This window comes from Ochlerotatus camptorhynchus, unplaced genomic scaffold (genome assembly GCF_037179485.1).
Source record: "Ochlerotatus camptorhynchus isolate MF236.1 unplaced genomic scaffold, CSIRO-AGI_Acam_v1.1 ptg000176l, whole genome shotgun sequence".
NCBI classification, from domain to species: Eukaryota; Metazoa; Arthropoda; class Insecta; order Diptera; family Culicidae; genus Ochlerotatus; species Ochlerotatus camptorhynchus.
Genome location: NW_027040666.1, coordinates 4,332,989 through 4,355,749, shown reverse-complemented (window position 1 = coordinate 4,355,749; position 22,761 = coordinate 4,332,989). Strand labels below are relative to the sequence as shown.

The following is a 22,761-nucleotide window of genomic DNA, read 5'->3' as shown; positions in this document are numbered from 1 at the left end:
CCCGCGAATTGCGGGCCCCACTGACAGCTCATAATTTGTAAACAAATAGAAGATTCAAGCCAGAATTTCAAAAAAGGCGTGACTGATATTATGGATATTCTTAATATTTTTGCTTATATTTTGTGAAAAATAAACTTAGGACTCATAAAATATTATTTTCTGATTTTCTTCCACGAAGTCAACCATTTATATGGCATAAAAGGGAAAATAATTTCATTTGATAAAAATAAGACAATTCAGTCACGCCATTTTTGCAGTTCACAGTGGAATTGTGACGTTTCAGATGTTGGTTTCAATAACATGGCGGCATGCCAGCCAGCTGAGTGCAGACGACTAACTGGCGAAGAAATCAATTAAAATAATGTCACAAACGAAGTGACAGACTTTGGTGACTAACCTGCTATTTCAATTTTTCAGTGTACCACATGGCAGCACTACTAGGGGGTGGAAACTAACGATTTTAAATTGGCTCACCACTTTAGTAGCCTATTGGTCCCAAGCAAACGATTAACGTAGCCTATTCTAGTTGAAATTCTATTACTACACTATGTTTGTTTTGATTCGCTATGAAATTTTGACAGATAACATCAGGGGTGTGTGGATTCATGCAGAACATGCAGGGGTGAGTGAAATAGCTTGGGACTGCTTGGGACCGTTGTTCTGGTACTGAGTGAGCCAAAAATAATAATCATTTTCTTCGGGACCCAGTGGTCTTAGAGTTACCTCTATGGTACAATCCAGTAGTAGTGGTGTTACCATGTGGTACACTGAAAATTTGCAATAGCAGGTTAGTCACCAAAGTTTTTGAGCCGCTCCGTCTGTCACTTCGTTTGTGGTATAAGGCTGATGCTTTGGCAAAAATGTATAAGTGAAACACATGAATTAAATAATTGATTTTCGTTTCGTGTACAGATCGAAGCGAAACGAAAAATGAAGCTCGTGAAAAATCATGAAATTTCGCTAGCGAAAAAGGTTGTGAAAAAATGTTTGTGGAACATTTTCCAGTTTCCTTTTTTCGCAGTGTACAGTTCATGTGAAACGAAATCGATCAGTTTACACCTCCGGTGAAGTGAAAATCTGACAGATACGCTCTCCCAAAACGTCAACTTTTCGCTTAGCTGCTGCTCTTTTCGCGAGCGCTGCATGCGCGAAAAAAAAATAAACGTAAGCGAAAAAGATGCGATCCACAACATTAGATTTCGCTGCACAGCAAAAAAAAATGTAATATCGATCAATGTAATTCAAGCTGATGTATGAAATAATGATGTAATAGCAAAAAGCAGATACAATATTACATCAATGGATGTAATTTTGTTCGCAAAATCGATGTACATCGTACAACGTTATATTACACAACCGATGGATTGGCCTGGTTGCAGCAGTTTGGATGTAATATTCAACAGCTTTTTTTCTGTGTGGATCGTATCTGTTTAAGCCTACTATACAGATCGAAGCGAAACGAAAATTGAAGCACGCGAAAAATCATGAAATTTCGTCAGCGAAAAAGGTTGTGAAAAAATGTTTGTGGAACATTTTCCAGTTTCCTTTTTTCGCAGTTTACAGTTCATGTGAAACGAAATCGGTCAGTTTACACCTCCGGTGAAGTGAAAATCTGACAGATACGCTCTTTCTCGAAACGTCAACTTTACGCTTACCTGCTGCTCTTTTCGCTAGCGCTGCATGCGCGAAAAAAAATGAACGTAAGCGAAAAAGATACGATCCACAAAATAAGATTTCGCTGGATCGAATCTGTTTACAGTTCAAAGCGAAGCGAAATATTTGCCAATTGCGTTTTTCGCGCAGGTGAAAAATTTAGTATTTTGTATGAATTTTTCGCTTCGCTTCGATCTCTATGCAGGCCTTTAAGTTGAAAGCGAAGTGAAAAATTTGCCAATTGCGTTTTTCACGCTGGTGAATAATTTAGTATTTTGTATGAGATTTTCGCTTCGCTTCGATCTCTATACAGCCCGCATAAACGCGAACCATAACTTGACCTTACCGATAATAATTATAAATTGTTTATAATCCCTCCTAAACTTTAACTGAAATGATTATGGAACTTTACATGAACGTTTGTGTGATAAAGTTTTAACCTTATGTATTATTGTTTTTTGAAAGCGGACCTCACAAATAATGGGTTGTTAAGAACCATTACCATTCAAAATTCTTGTTTTCTCCATACATTTTCGAAAAGAGAACTACATTAGAACGTTTTTACTTATGGTTTGAGAACATTAATGGTTATGGTTATGATAGTCAGTAAGGTCCATTAATGGTTTTGTATTATCGCTCAACTTTACGTGGAATCAGTAATTTACAGGCAACCAATTCGCGATATATTCCACATAAAGTTGATCGATGATACAAAACTATTCATGGACCTTACTGACTACCATAACCATAACCATTAATGTTCTCAAACCATAAGTTAAAAGGTTCTAATATAGTCCTCCTCCCGAAAATATATGGAGAAAACAAGAATTTTGAATGGTAATGGTTCTTAACAACTCATTAAGGTCCGCTTCCAAAAAACCATAATACATAAGGTTAAAACTTTATCATTAAACGTTCTTGTAAAGTTCCATAACCATTTCAGTTGAAGTTTAGCAGGGATTATAAACAATTTTTAACCATTTTTGGTAAGGTCAATTTATGGTTCGCGTTTATGCGGGAGGCCTTAATGAGTCGGTGACGGAATGAGATGATAAACTTTCCAAGTGTTTTTGGGTAAAAAACGAGGCTAAATCAATGTTACTCAGATTTTGACATTTTGTACAAAAATACCAAACTGAGTAGAAGTTACTCACTTTTGAGGAACATTTAGCGAGCGTGTAAAAAACTGTCAATCTTTGCTAGAAGAGACGATTTTTCGACGGTGCCGTCAACGCCAATTCGATCGTCGTCTAGCGAGAAAAAAAGGCGATGTTTGGTGAGGTTGCACGAACAAACGTAAAGAAAATAGTGTAATCAATCTACAAGTACCAACAGCTAAATAATGTAATCCACAGCTGATTAGTAGCGCAACGTTCTGTGTTTTCATTTCACGATAGTCTTTAGCTGGCAATAGTGTATGAACTGCATTTATTTGCACTGTGAATAAAGGCAGTAGCAAGTGGCTGTTTTTGCGGGTGACAACATTATTCTCTTCTCCGACCTTGGATGTGTTTGTGGGGCAATCGTTTCTGATTTTATGTTTTAATTTTATGCGCATTTAAACAAAGAGATAGTGTTGTTGTAATTTTGGTGCTAAACGAAAACGGAGACGAAAGTTTTCTCTATGTATTTTACTGTCTATGTGCTATTTGTTTGGCAACAGAAGAGTTCACAGTTCGTGACCATTTTCGGTGGAGCAGTAACAGGGAACGTGAATTGACTGGCCTCAAACAGTCCGTGAAGAGTAACCTGCCGAGTGCTGGATTGAACAACAATCCACCAGAGATTAGCAGCGAGAGAAGGTTGTGTAAACATTGAAAGTTATTCAAGATGACGAATATGAGGCCGCCGAGCAAAAATATACTACTTAAAGTAGTCATCCTAGGTAAGTTGCATTTGTTTAGGATGAAAACTGTTTGTTATTATAATGATAGATTTATAAATCCATTAAAAACAAGAAAGGCAAAGCAAACGAGATAAGCAACTGTTTGTTATGTGGGCGCGCATTTTGTTTTTTTAAAACATTGTTTCGGGTAGGTTTCTTAAATTTACTGTGCGTTTTCATGAATATTTAAACATTGAAAGCGTGAAGCCTCATCCCTAGAAAATCATAATTTCCTAAATAAGTGTAGCGGTTCCATTCCTTTGAACAATACTGTACAGCTGAACTGTACTATCACAATAAAACTTAAACTATACTTAATTTGATTGCCTTATGCGTAACTTATGCTCATTATTGTTTTTTGTTTCTTTCTCCTTTTCTAGGTGACGGTGGGGTAGGCAAGAGCTGCCTGATGAATCGTTTCGTGTCCAACTTTTTCGATGCAAACAGTTTTCATACGATCGGGGTGGAATTTTTAAACAAGGATATCCAGGTGGAAAACGAGCGGTACACATTGCAGGTATGTTTATGATTTTGTGTTTTTATTCTGGTAACCTGGACAAACTACCGTATTTTCGTTCAGCTGCAACTAAGTTCAAGTAGTGGATGCATAACTATTGTATTGGGAACATAACTTAGCATAAAACATAACCCTCTTGTACTCAGATGATTTTCTACTATTAAAAAAATAGATTTTCAACTATTAAAAAAAAAAGATCAAATCAAACTAATGCACAGTTTCAGCTGATGTTTATTTATTTATACACTCAGAATATTTTTCATTTCATTGTTACGTGAATTCATACATGAATATTTTCCATAAGGGGCTGTCCATAAACTACGTAGACAGTTTAGGGGGGGGGGGGGGTGACAATTATCCACGGCCCATACATTTTTTTTGTATGGACAATTGTCTACGCAGGGGGGGGGGGCAAGAATCCCAAAAAATGTCTACGTAGTTTATTAATTTAGTTTAATCAATCTTACTCGCGAAAAGGTCCAATAAATCAACCGAAAATTCCAAATCGTTGTGTCGTCAGAAACACAACGTTCACTCGCCATCTTGAAATATTTTTTCACACTGGAAAATAACATAGAATCTATGTGACAGCAGGATATATGAAAATCACGTAGTTTTTACACAAACAACCAATAGTTTTGAATAGTCTCAACATTGAATTTTAATATAAATTGTAATACATTTTATTGGTGTCAAGTATTTGCATAGTGAGCGCTCAACCTCCGAGCCAAGCAGACGTACTTACGCTATCGCTATTTCTGGAAGTCGATCTCAAGCTATATATCGTTTGTCGCGCTGCGTTTTTCCATCGCCGAGCCGTAGCGTGTTCCCGCGTACTACGACTCCACGATGGCGCGTCGCGCGAACACATTCCGCATAGATTATGGGATGTTGCCGAAAAAACAGGACTATGCTAAAGTGCAGAACTTTGTTGGAACCATGTTGGGTTTAAAGCCCGGTGAAGTGCTGAGAATACAGTGTAGCAGAAGGCTCGGGTGTGCCTTCGTGAAGGTCGTCGACCTGGAGCTGGCACAAAAAGTGTGCGAAGAACACGACGGAAAACACGAAGTGCAAGTGGGTGAGGGGAAGACGGTTCCCCTGCGAATAACCATGGAAGACGGGACAGTGGAGGTGAAGCTGTACGATCTGTCTGAGGACGTATCGGACGAAGCCATCATCAAATTCCTGTCCGCGTACGGTGACGTCATCTCAGTTCGCGAACACATGTGCGGAGGTGATTTGTACTTTCCGGGCATTTCCACTGGTGTTCGGATTGCCAAGATGATCGTGAAACACAACATCGAGTCGTGGGTCACTATCGACGGGGAATCGAAGTTGCTATCCTATTTTGGTCAACGTCAAACTTGCCGACACTGCCGGGATTTCATCCACATCGGCGCCACCTGCGTGCAGAACAAAACGCTGCTAGTGCAGAAGTCGTATGCCGATGCGACAAAGCAGCCTGCACCAACACCAACACCAACCAAACCAAATGCGAAGCCACGGAGCCAAAAGCCAACGTTGCAGACAAAACCCCCGCCGTCGAAGAAGCCGAAACAGCAGTTGTTGTCGGTTACACAAAAACCAATTAACACGCAGTCGGAGACACAATTTCCTCCACTCACTCTCCCCATCATACCCGTATCGGGTCCAAAACCGCCGCCGGAGAAAAGGTCGCTGTCCAACACGTCCGGTCAACAGCCCTCTGATGGTGGAAAGTCCGATGGCAACGAGACAGACGACTCGGCAATGTCAACGCACTGCATAAACTCTAGAGGACGCCCTAGAACCAGAAAGCGACGAGATGGTATCGATGACGAGCGGGATCTGGAAAACCAATCGTGAATCCAATCGCCAGCTACAACATCGCTACTATCAATATAAACACGATCACCAACGAAACAAAACTCAACGCCTTCCGAACTTTTATCAGAACGATGGAGCTTGAAATCGTGTTTCTGCAAGAAGTGGAGAACGAGCAGCTCTCGATTCCTGGCTATAACGTTGTCGCAAATGTCGATCATTCGAGAAGGGGGACTGCAATGGCGCTAAAAGAATACATTCGGTTTTCCCATGTAGAAAAGAGCTTGGATGGCAGGCTCGTTGCTCTGCGGGTTGAAAACACCACATTGGCAAACGTATATGCACCGTCGGACACAGCAATGCGTGCCGAGCGAGAACGCTTTTTCAATAATACCGTCGCCTTTTATCTTCGGCACAACACCGAACATCTAATACTTTCCGGAGATTTTAACTGTGTGCTACGATCATGTGACTCGCCGGGCTTCAAAAGCAGCCCCGCTCTCCAGGCCACGGTACAGCAGCTACAACTCAACGATGTTAAGTTGTACCCCCACGATCCCCTCCTCCACATACGTAACGCACAACTCGGTCTCCAGGCTCGACCGCATATACGTCAGCAATGGTCTATGCACGTATCTCCGGAGTGCAGCCACGCATGTATGCTCTTTTACGAACCACAAAGCACTTACCGCAAGAATATGCCTCCCTAGCCTCGGACGCGAACCTGGCCGCGGTTACTGGTCCCTTCTTATTTTCACTGCAGAGAACATCGAAGAGTTCCAGATTAGATGGCAGTATGTAACCCAACAGCGACGGAACTTTCCAAACTGGATAACGTGGTGGATATCATGCGCTAAACCGAAAATTCTTTCTTTTTTTTCGGTGGAAATCTCGGAAGGAAGTTTGTATTCACAGCTTCGGCAAGCATATGACAACTATTATCAAAATCCAACGATGTTGGCTACGATCAACCGTATGAAAGCGCAGATGCTTACTCACCAGCGAATGTTTTCCCAGCACTTTATGCGTATCAACGATACATTCATCGCAGGGGAAAATATCAGCACGTTCCAGCTTGGCGAGAGGCGAAGGAAAAAAACCGTCATAACAGAGCTGGGTATCGAGAACGGCGAGACTCTAAACAGCTCCGAAACAATTGAAAACCACCTGCTAAACGACTTCAGGGAGCTTTACACAGCGTCTGACGAGAGCGAGGAGGCACAATCTTCTTTCCACTGCGAATGAGTGATTCCAGAAAGCGACGAGCGAAACGAGGCATGTATGGCTGAAATAACAACAGCAGAAATAATGTCATCTATTCGCACATCGGCTAAAAGGAAGGCTGCTGGCAGCGACGGGCTTCCCGTCGAATTTTACCAACGTACGTTCGATGTCATCCACCGAGAGTTAAATCTCGTTTTAAACGAAGCTATGACCACGGAGCTCCCCGCTGAGTTCGTCAACGGAGTGATCGTGCTTGTACGAAAGAGAGGAACTGTAAACACGGCACGAGGATACCGACCGATCAGCCTTTTAAACGCAGACTACAAAATCCTCAGCCGTATACACAAATCTCGTTTGGAGATTGTGTTGAGGTCGTACCCGGTTTTGAGCGATGCGCAGAAGTGCTCTAACGAAGGGCACTCAATTTTTCAAGCAACTCTTTCTCTGAAGGATCGCATTGCAGAGCTGATAGCGAGGAAGCGGAGAGGGAAACTAATAAGCTACGACCTCGATCACGCTTTCGATCGAGTGTCCCACTCATTTCTCTATGGAACGATGCGGCAGTTGGGGATAAACCCAGCCTTTGTCGGTTTACTGGCTCGTATTGCCGGAAAATCTTCGTCTCGCCTGCTGGTCAACGGGCATCTCTCGCAGAGCTTCGCCATCGAACGTTCGGTTCGCCAGGGGGACCCTTTGTCTATGATACTGTTCGTCATCTACCTCCATCCGTTTCTGCAACAACTGGAGCGACTCGTCGGCCCCGATCTCGTGGTGGCTTACGCAGATGATGTGTCTGTTATAGTTACCAATACACGCGTGATTGAGCGCATCAATGACCTGTTCGAACGTTTTGAACGTGCCGCCGGCGCAAAGCTCAATAGATTGAAAACTGTTGCAATCAACGTCGGGCTCATTGATGGAGATCCACTGAATATGCCATGGTTGCAAACAGTAGAAACGGCATTTATTTCACTAATGTTGAAACTGTTGACGTTTTTTACTACACTCGCTTCGTTGTCCTGTGCGACAATCTGTTTGTTTTCGTACTCTCATACTCTACCGTCGTCTCTCTTACACAACGCAAACGGTAGAACAACATTCGAGCAAAAAGAAAATTATCATATAACTATCATATGACATGTGTGATTTCGTTCTAATTCCTCAATTTGGTGTAAATAAAACCTTTTCTGATCAGAAATGCTATTACTAGAACATCGTTGCTTGCTATTTTCAGAATTCACACAAGCACAGCATCAGTAGCTCTTATTATGGGAAAAACTAAAATACATACATTCGTGACGGTCTTCGGCGACAATGTCGTATGACAGAGCCTTTCATATGACATTTTAGTTTGGTACTGTAATTTGATAGCTTGTTTTGCAAGTATCGGAGGCAAAGGCAGTCGACCGCTTACAAGACTGACCAGAATTTTCCAACTTTTTTGAAGATCTAGATTTTTCGAGAAAATTTTCGTTGTTCCAGAATAATGATAATTATTGATACGATCCAGAACACGTTTCTAGGTTCCAGAGATATGAAAATGTGTCTATGTTTGAAGTTTTACAAAAGTTTCTATATTTGAGATCTTTAAAATTGCTTGTCTTAAAATTGACAAATTTGTCCAAGAAGTTAAACATTTTTCTCTGCGCCTCATTTTTTTTCTATTTCAGTATTTCCTAATAAATTTCTATGGTCAATCTTTCACATCCCGAAATTCAACCAATTCCCGATCTGACTCTAAATTCAACTTATTCAACGGTTGGTTTCCAAAAAATCGTGGCAGAAAAATGAGTACTGTGTGAGGAAATGGAGGTTACAAATTAACCTATTGATTATCCAATTGTTACTGATTTTACGAAAACAAATTTATTACTCAACCATTTCTAGATAGAGCTGGAATTAGGGCGTAACAACTTTTGTAAACAATGACTTCTATCGATGATTTCTAGGAATTCAAGGCACGTCCACGCAGACCAACCTAGCCATCGGATGGGGATGTTGGTTTGCGTGGGCGAGCCTTGAATATCTAGAAATCACCCAGAGAAGTCATTGTTTACAAAAGCTGTTTGGCCCTAATTCCAGCTCTATCTAGATTTATATTATTTTATAAAAGAAGCTTGTAAAATGCTCATGGTGGTTTGGGAATTTATAATATTTGTCAAAGCGGATCGCATTCAACAACAGATTAGATCCATATCTTTAATATCTTTTCGATCAATAAATGTCACTAATGGTCACTTTTTTATTGTTTTTGGTCACCTTTTTTCGTTATTGTAGTCAATACTATTGTATAAAATACGCACTACCAGCCCTGCATATTGTAGCATATCTTCTGCTGACAAATTTTTTATTATTATCTCTATAGGGTTATTTTTGAACGCCTTTTTTTGTTTGAGGTAGAGTTTTTTTAAACCGGGAATTGAAAAATGGAATTTGAATGGACACCCTGTAAATACTCACAATTAGTAAATCAAAGTTAGCCCCCATGGAGAATAGATGAACCACAGACAAGCAGACATAAATCTCGGATACTTTTTATCGAACGATATTAACGGTATAGTCAACTGCTTTGGCGTTTGACGTTTGACGTTTGAACACTATCGCAATCTGTTGAGCGTGCTACCCATGATAATGCATTCAACAGATAGCGATAGTGTCTTAGAAACGGTGGTTTCAGTGATAAATTGTCATATGTTATGTCTGTTTGTTTGTGGAAGAACTATGAAAGTGGTGATGATTTCAATTTTTTTCACGGGGAGGAGGTATACGAGTGCAACATTCAAATGCTTTTATTTTGCAAATAGGGTATTTTCTTTAAATCTGGTTGCTGCTACAATGGTACGAAAGTTGAAATCTATGTACACAGCAAAACATCTGAAAATAAATTAAATTGTTTATTTTAAAGCCTGCCACGTTAGATTTCGGACACTTATCTTTCAGTGTAGTTTTTGAAATATTTCACGAACCGCTAAAACGTTCTATATGACAGCTGAAGCTCTCCACTTTATTTCGTGGTACTGATTGTTTAGATTCTTGTTCAGTTTGGTAAAATGGCGTCGAATCAAGTGGAAGTACGTAAACACATTTTGTACGAACGGCAGCAAAATCCAACGTTCTCCGCCAAAAAGCGAGCCAAAAAGCTCAAAATGCCGAAGAGTACCGTGTTTAGTGTGTGGAAATCGTTTGAGCAGCACTTAAGGTGTTTCGCTGTGAGATCCTTACCCTCGCTACCGCTCCGAGACTTTAAGCAAAGATGAATACTAAGATGAAACTGTCGGAAGAAAAACTTTCTATTTTAGTGTCCTCTTTTACGGTTTTTTCATCCATTGAATACCCCTCGTATTCAAGGTAATTTTGTGGTTTTGCTGCCCCCTCGGTAGAGATAAAATTTTGCGCTCATTTTTATCAAAACAAACACACCAAAATCAGAGGTGTCCCATTTTTTAATTACTCGATTAACAACTAATCGATTTTTTTTGTTCGTTGTGCTGCCATTTTTCCACCAATGAGAGTGCAGCACATGTTTGAAACGATCGGTGATGATCCTCTGGAGAAGTTAATGCTTATATCGGCATGATATAACCGATTGCAAATATTTTACTTTTCGGTTCGTTAATCGATTAATCGATAATTCGAATGAAAATCGGCCATCACTAGATGAATGTGAAACGTCATTTCAAATATATGGACCTTACATAAATAATGATACAATTTGAAAGGGACCGGGGCTCATCACAAATTACGTCCACACGGTAACTGAAATAAACACGAGTGTTCACTGGTTGCTTTAAGTGCACACATATCAGCTTCCACGACACGTAACAAAATGAAACTGTTACTCCACGTTTGCTGCGCTGCAGCATGTAGCAATTTCAGGTGAAATGGGGCCCTAATCTCCGAGATTTGTGTAATTGAAAATTCAAGGTGGAAGTGCATTTATAGCCTACGTGGTGGCCATTTGTGGACTTTACAAGGAATCATCTTAACTGTGGATAGGAAAGTTGGAGCGGAACAAATCGAAAAGTATGCTCCCGACTAGAAATACTCATATTTTTGATTCGATTTACGCGCATAATAATAATTGATTGCATCGCAATATTTTGCATCATGCTCATGCTCATGCAGCATGATTGACCGCCCACGGTTGCTACTCTGTTATTGCCAGACCAGCTGTAATTACATAGAGAACCAATAGACGATGCTTGGGACTAGCAATCATCCTCAATGTGTAAAAACTGGTGATCTAAAACTAGGCATTACCAGCGCCGGCCGCGCCCAAACACAGGTTAAGAAAGGAAGGGGTAGGAATGTTTTGACGTGACACTCGCTTTGATGGAAGCCGAGCACACCTCTGCACTCCTACGAGAAATCACTGGGATGTTGGATAAAAGGGTTGGGTTTGCAATAGGGTTCGTTTTGGTAAACGATAAGCTGAATTGATGTCCTAACAATCATATATGGCGAAGGAGCTTGGGATTGAACCCACGGTCTTCTGCTCAGTAAGCAAAAACGTTTGCCACTAGGCAGACGAGCTCCTTTTTAATCATCGAGTTGCTGTTATTACCATGTAGTCATGTTAACAAATAAAACGATTGACGAATCTTGAATGTGGATGGGCTTAAGATTAGACTCATGATGTTCTGCTCAGTAAGCATAACCGGTTGCTCTAAGGCCACCGAACCCCTCATATCACATTATACCGTCACTTAAGTTTTTATAACTATTCAAACCCGGCACCGACGACAACGAAAAGTTTTACAAAATACACAATAAACAAGCGATCTTACCATACATTTTTAATATGAAAGGACCTGGAATTGCGTTTTCTGCTCAGTAAGCAAGCCACTGCAACCGACGATCTTTGAAATCCTAAAACTAAAAGCTACGAAAGAGTACTTAGGCCTTTCGATTTTCTCTTTACGCATGGTTCAGGCAATCATAACAAGCTATGATCGACGTGACGAATTTCACTTGCCATTAATGAACAACAGAAATACGCGATAATTCATATTTTCTGCGGTTGATGGTTGATTTTAAATATACTAAAGGTACTGCCTACGACTATGACGGCGATTACGACAGCGACTACGACGGCGCCTACGACAACGACAACAGCGAATTTGTAACTTACCATTTGTCTAGAATAAACACCTTTGCCCGGCACCTCCATTGGTTCTTCATGTCCGCTATCTGTCACTGTTTGCAAAATATCTAATAGCAATTACCTTTGGCGTAATCAGTGTTGGGAAAATATCAAAAAATCAAATCTCACCAACGCCCAAGATCACGCTTGATTTTCGTAGACAAAAATCAACAAGCTAACAACTGCGGTTGATTTTGCAAGCTGTGATATCGCAGCTCGGAATATCAAGCTAACAAAACTCACCAACTGCAAATCTCACCAAACTGTGGTGAAATTGAGTTTAATGATTTTTGCTTTACTCCCGAATGCAGCCGAAACTTCCATAACAGCTTGCAGCAGTCCCTTCGCGTCTCCCATCGGTGAAGATTAAAAAGAGATAGCAAACTATGCTTTCTCTTTCTAAGAAAATAATGTGCAATGGAGTCATTTTTGTGTCAAGTCAACTCTTAGCTTGATTTTTGCACGTTGTGAATAGTCTCGCAATATCAAAGGAGCTTGTAAAATCAATACCAAGCATGATATTTTGTTCCAATATCACGCGTGATATTGCGAGGGCATGAGAGCGGAAAAATATCAATTGATTTCTGATTTTGCCAACACTGGTTGTAATACTTCCTGTATTGCCATGGTCATCTGGGAGGAGGGTCGCATCTAGTGCTTTCCCCAGGAATCCTTCATGGCCACCAGGTACCGCCCGTCCAGTCTTGGGTGTATCCAGCGAGACATCCTTCAGCTTACTCACAATCTCCGACACTCAATGCAAATCCCAATGCAAAACACCCGTGCAAAGAAACGGATCCAATAAACGCCACTCTCGCAAAAGCACACCCGTCGTCGTCGAACGGCAAAAAAAAAAGGAATCGGTGGGCAATTTTGTGATACGGATTTCTACAATCAACCAGGAATGCACGAATTTCACCACACCCAACTGCGAAACACGTTCAGAAGCACTTTTGGTACACTTTCGTTCGAAAACACTTAATTTTTATTCAAAAATAGTTGCGAGTGAACCAACATCATTACCGCTTAAATAAATTAAAATTATCACTCGCGATGCCACAAATTTCTGGAACGGGAGAAAAAATCAAACAACGCAGATAACTTCAAATCTTCTGTTGCTTGCAAACATGATGAATCAAGTTTTCTTTCTCGATTCTAAAACTTCAGCCTAAGGCTGTGAACCATTTGCAGAGTTAAATTTAACTCGTGGTTAAAAGTGACATTTCGAAAGTTATTTCTTATGTTCGAAAATCCCCGTGCTGTCGATCGACCGGTTTTCGAGCCACGGTCGTCAAAATTTAACTTCTTTTATGTCAGAAGTAACCACGCTCGGATAGCAGGGTTAATCGATAACTTTTCATCTGTCAAATTTTAACCAAAAGTTAAAATAATCCACCAAATGGTTCAGAGCCTAAGGCTGTGTTCCATTTGGCGAATTTTCACTTAAACTTGACAGATGGAAAATTTCCAAATTAACCTGCTATTCCAGCAGACTTATATCTGACAGACAAGGAATCAATTTTGACACACACCTTCTCGAAAATTGGCCGATCAACGACAGAGGGATTTTCGAACATTATAATTTAGTTTCGAAGTGTCAAATTTAAGTGAAAATTCACCAAATGGACCACAGCCTAAGAATAAGAAATCCTCGGAAAAATTCTAATGGGAATGTTCGATTGGCTCAAATTTTGACAGTTCAATTGGCTCAAAACATTCTCTGCGCCCATCTCTCCCTCTGAGTATTTCTACTCCCGACTAATGGACCAGAGGGTGGTAGCCATTATTGAGAAACAGCCAAACATTTCAGTTCGTAATGTGAGCAAAGTTGGAAAATCAAAATCACATGTAGGGGAGAATGGTATACAACGCACCCCCTGGGCATAACGCACCATCTGAACTCAAAATCCTGCATGATAAATCCTAGAATTGGATTAACAATTTCAAGAAAAACTAAAAATAACATGAAAAAGTGCGTCTTACCCCGGGGGTGCGTTATGTACTGTTCTCCCCTACAAAAAGTGAAGCAGAGGCATGGGCTAAAGGCGTACAAAGTGAAAAAGGTGCCCAATCGTAATGATAAGAAAAATTTCATTGCAAAAAGTCGTACTAAGGAACTTTTCAGACAGTTTTTGCAAAAAAATTCTTTAATCATAATGGACGACGAAACATACGTGCTGGAAGACTTTCAACAGCTTACGGGTTCGGTTTTTTATATTGCAATACAAAGGAATGCCGTTGCCGAGTGTTTCCGGACAAAGAAGCATTCGAAATTCCCCAAAAAGTATTTGGTTTGGCAGGCCACGTTGTTAAGATTGCACTCGTATACTTTCCCCGTTAAATATTTTGAAATCATCATCAATTTCATACACACTTAATTCAGATCACCGAAGTCGGTAGAATTTACCGGGTTTTTGAGCAGTAAAACACTGCCCTTTTCAGCTTAGTTGTCCCATTCGTTAAAACAGCAAGCTGAGATAAACGCTGTTGAATATTTTTTTCTCCGTGGGTTCTTATGGATGGGACAACATAGTTTTGGTATTTTTCGCGACATTTTCTGGACAAAGTATGAAACTTTTCTTGTACCCTGTAAAGTGATGGTATTGACAATCGATTCCAATGTATAACTTAATAACTCATTTTCACATGTTCGTGATTTTGGAACGAAAGCCATGGTCCAAGCTCCAAACCAGAAACGACGCAAGTGGGATCACGAATCCCATAAATGTGTGCTGACGAGATTCGATGAAGAAACCAAGGGATATCGTCTGTACGACCCGAAAAAGAAGGTAACTATCAAGAGCCGTGAAGTCGTTTTCCTGGACAAAGGCGTTCCCATCCAAAGCAGTAGGTTCCGATATGCGGTGTGGCAAGCCAACCTTTGTCAAACTGGAAGTTCAGGAACCGATTGAGATCATATTCGAGCTGGCATTTCCGATTGAACCAACTGGTCCTTGCGATTCGAATACAGAAGACGAAAATGATGAAGAAGATGATTCACGTGTCGAAACGATACCAGTCCATCTACAATAACTGACATTGTGCTCCCTCTGCGACAAACTTCAGAGCCACCTCGGTCAAAGCTGTTGAGGCGCAGCGGACGGGAGCACGTTCTTCCAGGCAAGTACAAAGACTTTCATGTTGATGGCCTTCCTGGTATCTCACTTTCGCAGCCAATCTCCGATGATGATTCGAGCGACTTCGATGGTTTCCCCGATGACGATAGTACTGGTGGACCGAGTGATAACGACGGTCTCGTGACGGTAGCATCTGGCATGAATGCCGAATCGAAACGAGAGCAATGCGTGGAACCGGGCCATGAAACAACCGCGAGGCTTCAGGAGAAGTTCAATGGCACTAGGTACGTTTGGTCATCAAAGGCTACTCACACCGAAAGGGCTCTGGCTGTCAAGCACGACTTGATGATCGACCAAATGGATGCAGTGACGGCTTTCCTGTAAGGTGACCTCGACGAAGAAATCTACATGGAACAACCCCCATGCTTCGTTGGCGGTATAAGGAAGACGAAGGTGTACGACTTGAAGCAGTCTAGTCGAGTTTGAACAAAAACTGGATGCCGATCTGTGACGTATCAACGCAATACGATCCATGCGTTACGAGAACGTTTTGATCGTCGCTATTTATGTTGACGATTTAATGATATTCAGCAATGACGAGGATGGAAAATCGAGCTAAAGTAACAGTTTTCGGATGAAAGATCTGGGACACTGCAAAACACTGCTTTGGGATCCGGGTCGGCAGAACAACTGACAGCATCACTTTGGATCAAGTGCTAAACGGTTTGGATATAATTATCCAAACCGTTTTGAAGCGGTTCAACAAGGATCGGTGCATACCAATGAAGGTGTACCGATGAAACTTTCCAAGGATGCGAGCCCAAAGGATGACAAGGAACGTGCTAACATCTTAAATAAATTAGTTCTATTTCAACCACTACAATCGTCTTTAGCTACTCTCGTACAACTTTTTATTGCACATATAATTGCAATAGTGTGTGTGTGTGTGTGTGTACAATCTAACCCCCACTGTCCGGCAGTGTTATTATGGAAGAAAACTGCTTTTTATTACCCTTAAATTAAAGCAGGTTTAGTCCGGGAGTTAGAAGGTGTTAGCTCTATTGCAGCTCCAGTGACCCATTTCAGAATGCCTGGTAATTCACGACCACTCCGAGGTCACTTTTACTTACAATAAGCCCCGCATGTTCCTTTATCAAATGGATAATGGTATCATAAACACACTTCCAGATTCAAAAATATTATTTCCAAATCTGGCACGTATATAGTTTTGAAATTTGTTCAACTGTATTAAATCGATTTGAATGGACATTTCTTACCAATTTTGTTTCGAATACCTCTTGATTCATCTGCTGGCAGCACTTACTGGCCCTTACCGGCGACCAACCCTTACTCAAATGCTTCAACTTCCCGGATGGCGGCCCGCTTGATTCACTCCATCTTGATGACCTTCTGTTTGCCTATCAGCCTCTTCCACTTTTCGTCCTTCAGATACAAATCCGGAATAAGATCTTTTTTTTTTACACCATCAATTTTAGAGTTTTTTTAATCGTTCAAATTGATAAAAACCATAAAAACACAGAGACTTTTTTTTAGCAAAATCAAAACACGTCATTTCAATCGCGCGGCCTACTTCGATGCACCTATAATTGCGATAGTGTTATTAAAATTGTACACACTTAGTTTTTTTCTTCTACCGAGCTCGGCTGTGCAAATCTCGGCAAAAATAAGTTTCACTGAGATCTCAGCAAAAGTGACATTTGACTAGCTGAATCTCAGCAAACAAATGAAATGTTTGCTTAGATCTCAGTAAAACTTTTTTGCCGAGATTTGCACAGCCGAGCTCGGTAGCAAAAACTAAGTGTGTAGAATCCATAGGAAACAATGATTTCCTCTATTATAGGAACCAACATTAGGAGCTTCCACAACTATAAAAATGTGTGCCTATTAATGGATGGCTGGATTTATTTTCCGTCCTACTAAGCACAACCCGCGGTTTACTTCTCTTTTTTGAACGGATTTGAACAAGAAAAGGAATATTTCTGTCAAAGATGACTTCTTAATTTATTCACCTTTCCATAGGTACCGTTGGATTTGATAAAGAGTCACAAATTGTTGAGATATTGTTTAACATCTTATACTGCTTCTTGATTCTAAATTCGTCCTACGAATTTCAATTGCGTCCTAACACATTCAAACGCCATTAGATTTTCTTTGTTCTACGGATAAACGTAGAAAAAGGGGATTCGCTAGGAGCGCTTGTTTTGTTTTGAGAACATTGAGCGTAAATATGCATACAATGCGCTCTTATAGGATTTATGTTGTAGCTAATGAACTAACGCCTATTATTGATTTGTGCACGGTGAAATCATTGATATTATTGATAGAACGGAAATAGGCGATTACGACGAAGTAGGGCTCTACCCTATCAGGGAATTTATTTTTCATCATTGAGTCGACACGCTGAAAGATGACTCGATATGCTAACGTTTGCGATAATTGATTTGAAAATAAAAAATGAATACATAGGGGAAATGAAGGTAATGTAGGCCTAATTTTCAATAGCGACCAAAAAATATCCATTAGTACCGTTCCAATGACGCATTCATCTAGATAAAATTGATAAAAAGCAGATTTTTAACGTTGGGCCCAATCTTAGATCCATAGGCCAACATTAGAGCCATTTCCCCTACATCGCAAAATATTCAAGTTCACTGTCAAACCCACGATAGGTATTGTGTTGCGTAGAATTAGGGCAGGTTACGGCATACCTTAAACAACCAGTTTGGAGATGAATGTGAAAGATTTCAAATTACGTTATGTGAAATTATTGAAAGATGAAAGTTTGATGCGTGGGGGGGCTGACTAAATTGGGTCCTTACTTTAGTTTAAACAGCTTCAAGGTTTTCTTAAGTCCACTTTTTGACAGCCACTTTTTTTCCATTTTCAGATCTGGGATACTGCTGGTCAGGAACGTTTCAAAGCACTCCGCACTCCGTTCTACCGTGGCTCAGATATCTGCCTTTTAGCATATGCTGTAGATGATAAAGCCAGCTTCCGAGCGTTGATACAGTGGCGTGAGGAATTTCTCAAATATTACGACGTAAAAGCCGATCGCTTCCCGTTTATCGTGGTTGGTACTAAGAATGACATACCCCCGGCACAGCGACAGGTGACGGCTGAAGAAGTATCGGAGTGGTGTCAGGAGCACCACGTTGCGGCATTCATCGAAACGTCGGCTAAAACCTCAGACAACGTTTACGAAGCCTTCGCCCTGGCGGTAAAACAGTGGCAGAGACTGGAGAAATCTACGGAGCGAGAACTCCGCGCCCAGGGACAAGATATTATCGATTTGACACAAGGTGTTAATTTGAGTGCAAATACAAGCAGATTTTGCTGCATTGGCAGTAATAATAGTGGACCTGTGTACCAAGACGATGACGATTATCCAAATTAATAATGAAAAATTCACACCACGACGACCGGCTGCTAGTTGTTGACCGATGAGAACCAGAGTGACTATCAGAGTGTGCTTGTCGATTCAAGATTTGAGAATCGATGAAATGTGATAAGTAGAAACACAAAGAAAGTATCCAGATACAGAGTTAGGTTAGAACGATGCAAAATTGGTAAGATATATACTCCCATATTTTTATATCGACAAAACTTTACATCCCACGCTAGGAGAAAAGATAGAAGGGCTTTTGATTTTAATCACACCACAACACATAGTTCCAAATGGCCTGAGGTGCGACACTGTATCGATATTGACATGATGAGTAATTTTGGAGCCTAATTTGAATCTCGATCACGTTGTTTGTTGTAATAGTGTAAAAATTGTGTAATATGTCACACAATTTCACATATGCAGGCCATATAGAGTGAAGTTACTTGCAATTGAAACACATTTGTTTTTTTTATTACTTTGAATTAAACCTAGATAACAGCTTACAAAAAGTAGTACAGTGTAATTTTTTAAGAGTTTTCCACTTGTCTATTTGAACGCATCTCCGTTTGTTAATTAAAGCAATAGTAGAATAAACAAGGTTGTCTTGCATTGGTGTTTTGTTAGTAAATTTAAGTGGTGAAGTAAACTTTTGGTTGAGTTTTTAATTCTTACGTGAAACCAAATTAAAAGCCTCCAACAATGTATATCGTGTTCGTAACATTCCACTAATCTATAGTCTAGTAATCTGCTTTGTATTGTGCATAAGTTTTTTTTCTGCATTAACACGGAGCACGTTATGCTGACGACAATGTTCCATCTATTTTTTCGTTATTTTCGTCTTTTTAATTAAATGTAAATGTAATCACTCCAGACCAACATTTTTTTCTGAATGAGCTAACGTGGAACAAAATAAAGTTATTTGTAACCCACCCACGAGCCATAAGTTATTCAGAAAAAGGGCTGCTGCAGTACTAAATTACTCATAATAAGGCCTTTTGTCTTTTCCTTAGCACCTGAGCACTTCGAGTAAGACTAACTGAATTCCGTATCTTCATAGGTAAGAGCAAATTGGAGTGTAATTTATAATAAAAAAATTGTAAGATATGTGACATTTAGTTTTACACTTATTTAAACAAATTTATCAATAAAGACAATTTCACATGTAATATGTAATATGTGGGTTACTCTGTAAACATCCGAAATGCCTTGCGTTATGCAAGATCTTGTTTCTTTTTCGAACTCCTGATCTATATCTACCAACCTGGGCAGCATTGTTTTTTTTTCCTTCGGTTTGTTTTTTCCGTCGATCTTGTTTTCCGTGCTGAGCACCAATGCTACCGACGTGCCAGGAAGGCAGCTCCCACACCTGGACCAACATGAACCGGGGACCAACGGCTTTACTTCCCATCCGAAGGAAGGCGTGATCAGAGATGTTATGCCTCAGAACATCCCGGCGGCGCCGACTGGGATTGAACCCAGACCTGCTGGGGTGAGAGGTAATCACCAGCATTGTTTTGTATACCCATAGATACTTACTTTACCATCATTGGCGTAGCAAGATTCATTTCCATTGGGTTTTGATGAATTTGAAAACTTTACATGAACTACAATTTAACGTAACCGAATATGATGCTCTAATCTATTTTACTCCTCATATAAAATTGGCATTTCCAAATTAATTCAGTTTCTTCAAAATGCCTTTTTGAGTTACAACACCCTCTCCCAAATTTTTTGTTTGAGAATGCGGAATTGTTCAATATTATAGCAAGGCAATATTTTTCAACAAATCATAACTCTAAATCGTCACTTCCAATCGAAATGACGTCTGAGACATAGTTGTAGGAAAGCATAATTCCTATTCAGGAAAAATATACATGGTGATAAGATTCTACTGATTTTGAGTAAAAATTAAAAAAAAATCTTAAACTTTAATAAAAAAAAAACACCCTCTTCAGCATTGTTTGAATATTTTTTTATTAAAACTAGAACAATAACTTTTTTTTTTTAATTTTTTGAACTTTACTATTTTGATTTTTTTTTTGCAATATTCTAAATAGCCGAAATTTAGCTCACATGTAAATGATTGACCATAACAATGCAAAAGTTCGATACGAATGCTTTGACTGTTCTTTATTGCATTTAAGCTTGAGGGAAGCATACCACAAATAAAAAAAAAGTTTTGATTCTTCTAAAAATATTGGAAAAAGATATCGAAAATCAAAAAAAAAAGTGTTTTTTCTCTTGTTCTTAAGAAAATATACGAGTAAAAACATGTTTTCTAAGTCTCCATAGCAAATTTGGACTAAGAAAAACGCAGAGATCAACCTTTTGGATTTGTTTATAGTCCACCGTTTTTTTTTCACAGACAAACAGACATAACTCTTCATTGTGTATCTTCGTTCACGCATTTAACGGTTGATTTGAATATTATCAGTTCCGCGTACTACTCGCCGCAGCGCTGGCATCGGATCACTGTGATGTTTCTATACATTCTATAGAACTTTTAAGCAATATTGATTGCGAGTTAGCGAGCAAGCTTGTTTTCCGCGAGATGTCTTTACTAAGGTTCTATGTTTGGAGATAGTATGTTTTCAAGAAAAACTTTTTCATAGAGTTACGTCTGTTTGTCTGTGGTTTTTTCAGAGATAAAAAACATTTTCGCACGCAAATTTGCTCAGGAATCTCCTCCTAAAACATGTAGATGCATGTATAAAATAACCGTTTCTGAACCTTATCAACTTATATACTTATGGGAATATAAGTATCCACCGATGAACGCGGTGGATAGTTCAGTCCATGCAGAAATATAACCATGAAATGATAATGAAATTTCCATACAGTTAACCCAATTATAAATAAATTGAATTGGTCAAATGATCATAAATACCTCCATTGGTTTAACTCATCTGTGGGTTTACAATACATTTATGTGTTATCGTAATTTGCGACAATAGGAAAGAATTAAAATACTTCGAACAGAGTCTCTAAATAATACATTTTTGCTGCATATCTGCTTATACAGCCAAATATTACTGTATACAGTAATGTGCTAAAATGGATTTACTATACTTAAGATAATTCGACCTCCCTTTTCTAAAGCAAACATAAGAGCTTTTTTTTAAAACTGTAGTTTTTTTTAAAGGCACCCAGCGCTGTTTCTTGTCTATCCTTCAACATATTGAAGTGATTTCTTGTACTGAGAATTGAGTATCCACCATTTCAGCTTGGCCTCTTGTACTGATTTCGATTTGCCCCATAGGGTGTAAAACTGTGGGACAAGTTGCAATGCTTCAAATGTTGAGCATATTTTTTGTAACTTCATTTGTAACCAACCCAAAAATGGGTAAAATACACAAAGCTGTTTGTAACTATCTGATTTGTCAGTCATAGGATGTGTTGAAGTTTATATTATACTGTTAAATATAATCACAGTGATGGCTCACTCCCCCATATAGTTACGGCCTCCCTTTCTGCTTTCCCCTCATTTCTACTAGCCCCGGTGTACCTTAATCCATCTTAAAATAGATAGTTTAATGCTATTATTCTCCCGATCAAACATCAATACACTCTGAGTTTTCACTGAAGGTGCACCCAAGTGCACACTCTAGTGAATCTTTAGTGCAAACACGGAGTATGGCCACACGCCTAACTCAGTGCTGTTAATTTTCATATCATTCGATTGAAGATGAACCAATACAACCATTCAATAAATTCTGTGAAAACGAATTCTCACATGACCATAATTTGCAGAGCCCCTTTCTCATTCGAAGCTCATTGTCACTGTCAATTGAGTCACTCACTATAATTTGATATACGACAGTGAAGTATGGAAGAAACCCAGCAAAATGGTCCCGAACAGACAAGTCGACCCGATGTCGGATCAATGTAAGGCAAATTTAAGGTCGATGTCGACACAATGTCGTGTTGTTGTCGGGTCAATTTTAAGTTTACGTCGGGTCAACATCTGGTTGGGGTTTGGTAGAAGTCAGGTTGGTGTCGGGTTGGCTTAGATTTTTCGCCGGAATGTCGACCAGAGCTTCGTTTATATAGGTT

At 39.7% G+C, this 22,761-nt stretch overlaps 2 protein-coding genes across 2 annotated transcripts in view; one reads left to right on the top strand and one right to left on the bottom strand.

Annotated features, from left to right (window-relative positions):
* puml (pummelig) overlaps positions 1-22,761 on the bottom strand; it is a 418,871-nt gene that overhangs the window by 2,603 nt on the left and 393,507 nt on the right. The gene's annotated exons all lie outside the window — the stretch shown is intronic.
* On the top strand, positions 2,881-19,860 carry Rab9 (RAS oncogene family member Rab9). The gene is made up of 3 exons (XM_065222599.1): positions 2,881-3,538; positions 3,919-4,055; positions 18,211-19,860. Exons 1-3 carry the CDS (start codon positions 3,484-3,486, stop codon positions 18,715-18,717), a joined length of 699 nt encoding a protein of 232 aa, XP_065078671.1. The 5' UTR covers positions 2,881-3,483; the 3' UTR covers positions 18,718-19,860.